General features: G+C 44.8%; 1 protein-coding gene across 1 annotated transcript in view; it reads right to left on the bottom strand.

Annotated features, from left to right (window-relative positions):
- Positions 1-84: 84 nt before the first annotated feature.
- The window catches only part of FLACC1 (flagellum associated containing coiled-coil domains 1), a 35,894-nt gene continuing 26,643 nt past the window's right edge, over positions 85-9,335 (bottom strand). Inside the window, exons 12-16 of the mRNA XM_067548913.1 lie at positions 8,910-9,013; positions 7,468-7,530; positions 5,842-5,931; positions 2,824-2,933; positions 85-821 (exon numbers count right to left, since the gene is read on the bottom strand). Coding sequence (XP_067405014.1) covers positions 743-821; positions 2,824-2,933; positions 5,842-5,931; positions 7,468-7,530; positions 8,910-9,013 — 446 coding nt within the window. The 3' untranslated portion in view covers positions 85-742. The remainder of the gene's footprint in view (positions 822-2,823; positions 2,934-5,841; positions 5,932-7,467; positions 7,531-8,909; positions 9,014-9,335) is intronic.

The following is a 9,335-nucleotide window of genomic DNA, read 5'->3' as shown; positions in this document are numbered from 1 at the left end:
GACAGTGGCAGGAAAAGGCTCTGTTGTTATCCATAGTTCAGAGCATCTGCTTTTAGCCACCTAAGAATTAAGTCAACGGTGAAGGTGAAATTCATAGGGAAGTCTGATGGGATTAGGCAGCCAGGGGACACAAGTTTACTTACCTCACTGGTTTTCAAATCCAGTTTCTAGTACTAGAGGACAGAAGAATGCCAAAAAGACACACTCACCACAACCACTTGTAACACCTTCCTTGGTAGATGGGACTCCCAGCTTTTCTGGGTTTATGAGTTTTGATGAAATTATAAGGTAAAGACTATTTGCCACTAATGTAATGGAAAGCAACAGTGAAGTGAGCTGTCCATTCCATTACAGCCTCCATCCAACATTAGCCTCTGAGTACCCATTCATCTATACCACACCAACCTGTCCAGGTAAGAGACAGCTTAAATAGAGATAGGGCTCAGCTGAGCATCATAGTGCAACACAGACACTTGGGGCCAGCATTCATCTCTCTCTCTCTGGAAACGGAGCAAGGACACTGATTTACATCAGACTTATGGCCTGAAGCAATACAAGTTAGAGAATAAAGAAGTGACAGGCCAAACACATGGTTTTGAAATCCCTCCAAAGAAGAGTGAGGGATTGCAGATTTGGCATTGGCTACAGAAATGGAGATGATCTGGAAAATAAACAAACATGTTGCTACATTTGGATTTACCATAATCAACAAGTTTCCCTTAGTAACAAGGCCACATTCCTATTACAACAGTCCTGGCACCTGACTCTTTCTCTGGAGTCTTTCATTATATGCTTCTTCGCTCTTTGTGATGAGTTTGCGTCTGTGGGGATAAGAAGGGGGGAAGTGTTACAAAAAGGACAGTAGAATATCTACATACATCTGCCCTCTCTAATTGTGCAGGCTACAGAAGGGAAAGACTGCCAGGTGCAACTCCATTGACTTCAGTACGCACAGCTGTGATCAGTTTACTGAGCATTTGGGGCCAGATCTCACACACCAAAGAAAGCATGCTTAGCTCCCACACAGCATCAACCCATGGGTTTCTTTCCCAGACACAAGGGGAAGCTCTAATTCCATCATAATTTAAGCCCTGATATTTAGTAAACAATGCATTAACATGCTTAAATCTTGGCCCAGCAGCACATTCATCTTGGTTGCTGTGGAACCTGAGTGTTAAAATGAGGCCGTCAAACTGCCCCCTGGGAAGGCCAACAATTCCAGTAAAATGCGACAGAAGGGAACGGAGATTTAATGACTGATAATGGGAAACAATCCCTTCCCTCCAAAAGAAAGACACCCCCCCGTGTTAACACCATTTTATGTATTAGAACTAGAAAATGTGTTGTAAACACTAACAGTATCTCCATTTGTTTTTTTTCTTTGCACTTCACGCAGCTTAGTGAAACTAGACTGGGTAGTTTCACTTTCTGAGTTTCCTACACTGAAGGTGACCATTGTTTTAAGGACAGATACTTATGATAATTATGCAAACCCTAAAAATGTATTTCACAAGAAAAAAGTGCACTCTTAAAAATGTGGCTGGAGGTGCTACCACCTGCCTCTGCCTCAGTGCATGTTGGTTGGAAGGGAGGATTTTTCATGTAACTTTGTGGCAGAATGGGTTTATCATGAAACACTGAACAAGTATAATTAACATTCTCTCTTTTGAGAGCTCAGATGTGTAGAAGCTGTTCTTTTGCTCAAACACAGTACCAGGAACAGACTATCCAGTGGAAACAGCACATTCTACTCCATAATCTCATTTTAACCATTTTGTTGTTTTAAATAAACCAACTATTTGATGGATTAAATAAAAAGTGGGACATTTCAGGTGTCCTGAAGGAAGCTCCTGTGACACCACGGTATTATCTAAAAAAATATTTGAGATTGTCCTAACAAAACTTGGACAGTTACCTTAGTCACCTGCAACAAGGCTGCAGGGTTGCAGATGCAATGCTGCACAGAGACAGGACAAGTTGGACTAAACTGTCATTCACCCTCCTCACAGAATGTGATGTCCATATGGTTCAGCTACTGAGTTGGCCTGCTTACAAAGCCCCAGGCCCCAGAGCAGGGGAGATAAACGCAGGCCTACTCGCCAAAATGAAGAGGACAAAAGTTGAATTGCATGCAGCTGTACTGACTGCAAAGCCTGTGTTTTGGAAGCTGACAGACTCTGTCTAGGCTTCTTGTGGCACTTTTTCTGAAGCACCTAAGTATGTGTGGGGGAACACATACACCAACTTGGTGACTTCCTGTGGGGGCAGGGCAGCCCTACAGAAACTGCTTGGCAGATGGCACTTGCATGAGAATGTTTGGATATAAAATCAGCTGTCACTGTGATTGAAAGAAATGACAGTCTGAATGTAAGAATGATTTTAAAAAGTGAACTATGAAATGCTCATATAGTTGAGTGCTGCTAGTTGAAGCTACCAGGGCTGAAACACTCAGACCTGGAGATAGAGACCATCCCCACTGCTGGACACTCGTTCTCTATCATCTCTGCAGTTTCCTCCTGTCAGACAGCAAGAGGTGTAAAGCCACGTAAGCTGCATTTCTTAATTTCTATGGCCCTATCTACATTATAGACCTGTACCATACTAAGTAACATTTGTGGATGCACTGAACCCATTTGTAACTTAACTGATTGTCACCAATGATTGAGTTCTGTAGCATAGTCCAGGCAAAAAAGCTGTGGCATTGTGCAGACAACAGAGATGCACACTTGGAGATTAACATCATTTTATAAACTAATGCTAAATTTGTTACCTGAATTACTCGACTCTGCCCTTTGAATTATTTTTCTGAAATTTTGCTCCTACCTCAGAACAGCATTTTCATCTGCCAAGGAGGAGATATTGAGTTGGTGTTTTAATTCAACTGTCGAGATTTTCTGCTGAATACTTTTCTCCAATGCTAGCAGATTGTTTTTCTGGGGAAAAAGGAGCACCAGCTAGTTATTCACTTGCTGTACCCAGGCAGGATCAGTTGTTTTACACAACAGCAGGACAAGACAGCAGTGCTGACTGAGAAACACAGAAATCAGTCTAAACTACTCTAAGCAGACACAGACTTGTGCCCCTCCCTTCCTCTAATTCAGTTGTTCCGCTGTAGGAGCAGGCTTGTTATTAGAATGGTCAAACGCTGATGGGTTTGACAGTGCGAACATGAATGAAAGGTGGGATGTAGTGATGCCCAACACAAAGGGCTCCCATTACTAACAGAGTTGCTAGTCACAAAAGGCTGAAGTGCCAACACGGTACAGTTAATAACACTTGCTTTTATCTTCCCATTTACTTCTGTAGTGGACACATAATAATGTCTCTGCAAACAGAATGCCACTGGTTATTGTCTTATAAGTAGGGTGCACCCTACTTATAATTAACCAGACCAGATGGCAATAATCAGAGCATCACTACAGCTAAGAGTTTGTCAGCATATGCTCTGGTCATTAGCTTGGGTATAAAGAAAATTCACCATAGGTAGAAACACAGAGAGGGGAGGGGAATCCCCTCTCTCTCAGACACATAACTGAAGAGGTCACACAGTCAACTGCCATTTGTATTGTTACAAACCCGTGGGCCTGTAGTAACTTCATAGCTAGCATGCTGAACACTATGGTGTCTAGAAACTTCTTGGCAACTGTGACAAAAGAACTCAGATCCTCTTGTACCAAAAGCATAGGCCCCTACCAGGTGAGCTAAAGAAGAAATAGTCAGCCAGCTGTTAGACATATCCTTTGGCATACAGCAGAGCAGTTCTCTGGTCATTTATTATTATATTAATGCAAATTCTGTTCTGTGCACCTAGAGTACAACCCCCTCCAAAAGTCTGAATCCAGTAGCAGATATTAATAATGTCAAAGAAATGCACAGAAACAATCCACTTGAAAATTGGCTTTAGAAGTGCAAAAAGGTAGAAGTTAGGGCTCACCTTTTCTGACATGTCCACTAATTCTGGATGTCTTGATTTCTGAGGGTTCAGTGTGAGATACTAGAAGTTCCATTCAACACACACATTCCCCTTCCTCCTCAGCACAGGGAAAATCTTGCCCATTCAGTGACAGGCCTCACTTTGCTGGGGAATTCCCAACCAGTTTCAGAAAGGATTCTCTCAGAACAGAGAAACACCAGGGACGGGGGCTCAGTGGCCTCCTGCCTCTCCATGCAGTCCACAACATCTTGGTGGCCCCTTATTAACCCAAACAGGTTCCCTCACTTAACACTTCCTCCTGGATCCCCTATACCAGGCTCCTAATTCTTGACTCTCCCTTAGATCCTATCAAATGTATGTCTCAGCACTATCCTGTGCCTCACCCAATACTCTCAACATCCTCAACTCCTGCTCCACACCATGCATCCCCTGTACTCCAAACCCCAACACTATTCCCTTAGGGCTTATTAAGAAACAAGGAAATTAGCCAACAGTGGGGTTTGGATGATAACAGTTGAAGTATGTAAGTGCTTGTCTAAAAGATATGTATCATTACACACATCAGTGTAAAGAAATATGGGTTGGATGAATGGACTATAAAATGGTTAGAGAGTTGGCTAGATCATCGGGCTCAATGGGTAGTGATCAATGACTCCATGTCTAGCTGGCAGCCGGTAACAAGCGGAGTGCCCTAGGGGTCGGTCCTGGGGCTGGTTTTGTTCAACATCTTCATTAATGATCTGGAGGCTGGGGTAGATTGCACCCTCAGCAAGTTTGCAGATGACACTAAGCTAGGAGGAGTGGTAAATACCCTGGAAGGTAGGGATAGGATACAGAGTGACTTAGACAAATTGGAGGATTGGGTCAAAAGAAATATGATGAGGTTCAACAAGGACAAGTGCAGAGTCCTGCACTTAGGACAGAAGAATCCCATGCACAGCTACTGATTGGGGGCCGACGGGCTAGGCAGCAGTTCTGCAGAAAAGGACCTGGGGATTACAGTGGATAAGAAGCTGGATATGAGTCGGTAGTGTGCCCTGGTTGCCAAGAAGGCTAATAGCGTATTGGGCTGCATTAGTAAGAGCATCGCCAGCAGATCAAGGGAAGTGATTATTTCCCTCTATTCGACATTGGTGAGGCTGCATTTGGAGTATTGTGTCCAGTTTTGGGCCCCCCACATTATAGCACAGACTAGATCAACTGAGGTTTGTAGACATCTGAAATATTGGAGCACATAGTGCAGGATGAAGAAACAGGCGTTCAGATTTATCCTGAATTTCTTTGCTTTTATGCATTTGAATCAGGCCCTTAAAATGCTGTTTTGCTTATAAAGAAAAGAACTATATAATAAAGAAGCATTTTTTTCCTCAACAGAGTGGCTCCCAGCTGTTCAGTCAAACCTGCTGACTTTGGTAACAATGTTGCTGCTTTTTCCTCCTGTTAATATTGCAGAACCAACATGGCTATGAGGGAGAGAGTTGGGTTCTCCTCAGACTTAACTCCTTTTAAATATGAGCAGCTGTGCAACCTCCTACCTGCCCCTAATAGGTTGAACAATTGCCATCAAGACACTGGCAACTAGCACATTCATTTAAAGAGCAAACCCACAGGACTGGCTACTGGCATTGTTCAGTAGATGGGACTGTACAGTTAAGTGTGAGATGCACCCTCAATAATCCACCTTTTTCAGCAGCCAAATCACAACACGCCTTTGAAAGTAAGGGAAAGGGAAAGATTTTACGAAACATTCAATGGCATTTGGAAGCCTGAGAACAGCAGCAGCACCCTGTATCTAAGTAGTCCCATGTGCCATGAAGAAGGGAACGTAGCAGTTCAAGAGAGCCCGCAGGAACAAACAGGAGACCCATTTTCAGTACTAATAATGACATCACACACACTTTCCCCACCTCTTTCTTAAGCTCCAACTGAGCACTCTGCATAGTGGTGGTGAGAGCCTTGAGAATCTCCTCCTTCTCCTTCAAATCAGCTTCCAGAGACTTGATGGGATAAAACACAGACACAGTCACTTGGATAGAATGGGCTCCTTCCCCTCTAGCCCAATGTACTGTGCAGCCCCCATCAACTCTACCAGGCATTGCATCCCTCTCAGATACCTGTCAGTGCCACTATCTGCACCACAGGGGCTGGCCTGATCAGAAGCATGTACATACCACTGCCCTGATTTTGAAGATGCTTTTACAGGCTGGATTCATTCCTATTCATGGGGTCCAGCTAGTTACCCATGCTGTCCTTGCACTTAATTTGGCTAGATAAGAATCAAGCATAAGCTCCAGCATACAGACTTGATTTACCTAGAAGCCTTTCAAGACAATCTGCCACCCTCAACGAAACTTCAGTGTGCCACCCCCACACCTTAGAACAGAGGTTCTCAATGGGGGCAGGGTGGGCACATCAGACTTTTCTTGGGGGGAGGGGGAACATGGTGAGCCCTCAGATGGTTTGGGGGTTATGGGAGAAGTGGCAGAGGCCAGCGCCAGCTCGCAGTGCCTCTCAGGTCGGGCCTGATTTGAGTGAGTGGCACTGCAAACAGGCACCCGGGGTTGCTGCACCGCTCAGGTTTGGCCAGGCCACCCCTGCTGCCCTAGGCAGAATCTGTCGGCCTAGGGAGCTGTCCGGTTTGCATATAGCTAGAGTGGTCTCTGGATTTACCCCATCACACACAATGGTGCAGGGGCTACAAGTCACAGAGCAGCTGCATGTGAAGTGGGAGCAACTCCTAGAGGAGAGCAGACACAGCCACTCCCCCATTAAGGGTTTATGTCTACACTTGAAGCTGTGGGTGTGATTCCCAGCTCCAGGAGTCATACTCGCACTAGATCAATCAGAGCTAGTGCACTGAAACATAGTGTAGGTGTGTGGGGATGGCCTAACTGCCCCAAGTATGTGTCTCGGATGGGTACGTCAACAGGGTAGCCAGCCCTCCCACCACCCATACTGCCACAAATATGCTTTAGTTTTACCATGCTAGCACAACCAGAGCTAGCAGCAGTATGTCTCCTCAAGTGAGCTGGGAATCACACCCCTAGGTGCAAGTGGAGACATATCCCAGAGGAAGGCCAGCTCTGTTACTCACACTCAGGGATCTAGAGCAGACCAGCCAGCAAAGGGTGCACTAAACCATTACAGCCTTCCGACACCCTGGGCATGCAGCTCACTGGCCAGCAAGGCCCCTGACTAGGGTCTGCCCTTATTTGGGAAGTCTGATATGTATTTCACTCCTTTTTTATTTCAGGTGTTATAAAAGCATCATTGCCACATCAAGAACCCAGAATAAAGCTTTGTTTTCAAATAGAAATGACAGTTAAATTCACTGAGTGGCTCTGTCTCCTCTTTGTAGGGACAGTGCACAAACGGGGAGCTGATCGGTTTGCACCTATATCCTCCATAAGCTTAAATACCTCAGCTAAGTCCCATCCAGGTGACTGGGTAAGAATGCACTGCTCAGAAATCTAGACTGTATCCATGTTACACAGTTACTCCAGCTGCATACATTCTTTATTTGCCATACTTGCCTCTTTGACATTTTGCAACTCTTTTATTTTCTCCACGTCTTCCTGGTGCTGTTTAATATACTCCTGAAAAGGACACACAATTTGTGCACAGTTCATGTCAGGTCTGTAACATTCCCAGGCTTGTCAGTGAGGGCTCACTTCCCGCCACTCAAACAATCCAAAAGGCAAAACTGAACACGCACGACCTTTCAAACAATGACTGCTAGGCAGAAATACAAGTGAAGGGTGATTTGGAAGGTGTCTGACATGCCCCATATTCCTTAGATCCTGTCCCCCCCATGTGGTCTCATGTACACTCAAGAAGGGATCATGCACAGTCAACCACAGCTGATCACATACAGTATTTCCAATGGACTGGGAGGAGCTCCCAGACTGAAAACATATGATAAGCCATGGCCAAGTATTGCAGCTGCTAAGCTAATCTCCCTTGCCGTCACATCACCCCCTCCCTTCTTGAATCTCTCCATCTGCTGCCCCTTCTCCACCATATCAAGTTCAGAATTCTTGTCTTCACCTTTAAGCCCTGACTAACTCTGCAGTCAACTGTCTGTCTGACCTAGCCTCATACATCAGCTGCTCCCACCACTTCAGTCTGCTACCATTGCCAGCCTCAGGTTTCCGTTTGTCTGCTACTCCCACCACCTCCTCCATGCCTTTCTCCTCCCCACACAAGTGGGGTGTCCTCCCCAGTCTTGTTTGCCAAGCAGCCCCCTCCTCATTAAATAGGGATTAACCACATCACACACTGAACACATGGTGCTCCTGAGAAATGAGAATGCAGTGACCAGGAGAGGCAAGTCCTGAAGTCACCAAGAAGTGATTGTTGGTGCAGCATGAGTTATTGTTGAAAATATTATGGCTGCTGCAAACTTAGCAGCTCATTAATCAGTCCTTGCCACATCCACGGAAGGTAGTAATTATCCCCATTTTATAGATGGATAAACAGAGGCAGAGAGTGTGTGTCTTCTCCTGAGCAAATCCCTGACTTGTCTTCACCAGCATCTAACTTACTACTCTAGGGGGTACCTTTACCACAACAAATTCTAGTCTAGTCCATCTTGTCACATGCAATCATCACTGCTACAGTAGCATGTGACAGTGTAAATATTACCAGGATACCACCACTGAGACAAGCCAGAATGAACCAAACCATTTAGCCCGTTGAGCTTGTCAGGAAGCCATAAATAATAGGGAGTAAGCAGGTGATGGTGATTTCCTGTATGCTGCTTCTGGTTACCACTAGGCAACAATGCCTTGTTAGAGGCAATATTTGTATCTGAAATTATATTGCATCAGGCTCCCCAGAACCTTTGAGTAATGGGAGTCTTATAAATAAACTCATGAATTTACAACAAACCTGCTACTATTTTACTGGCATTAAGAGTTCACGGGAACTGCTGCACGTGAACATGTGACTTTATGTTTTCCACAGGACTAGTTACCTCTCTTTCTTTCTGGTTGAGTTTATTCGTCATGGAGTTACTACTCTGAGATGATTTATTTAGTTGTTCTCTCTCTATCTCAAATTTCTTCATCAATTCCTTCTCTGTGCAGAAAGAAAGACAGAGGTCTGAGGGGCTTTTCCTAATCATCCATTTTAATTATGTATAAACAGGCACACAAATGTATGTGGCAATGTGCCCCATAATATGAGGTTCCTGACCGATTCCATTTACATTCAACATCTCTACAGCCCTAACGGCATCTAAGAGTCAGATAATTAATGACAGCACCAAGTGTGCTCCGAAGGATAATGCTCTCGTAGTCTCATCCCATTCGTGGGCTCTGAGAGCATGTACACACACATGCCCACACATTTGATTACTTTTCCAGTCATCATCTTTCCCCCTGTTTGTCCTCTGGCTGTT

Source organism: Emydura macquarii, unplaced genomic scaffold (genome assembly GCF_026122565.2).
Source record: "Emydura macquarii macquarii isolate MOO-44397 ecotype Brisbane River unplaced genomic scaffold, CSIRO-AGI_Emac_v2 contig_1253, whole genome shotgun sequence".
Taxonomy (NCBI): Eukaryota; Metazoa; Chordata; order Testudines; family Chelidae; genus Emydura; species Emydura macquarii.
Note: the sequence above shows the minus strand (reverse complement) of the source record. Positions and strands in the feature narration are given on the sequence as shown.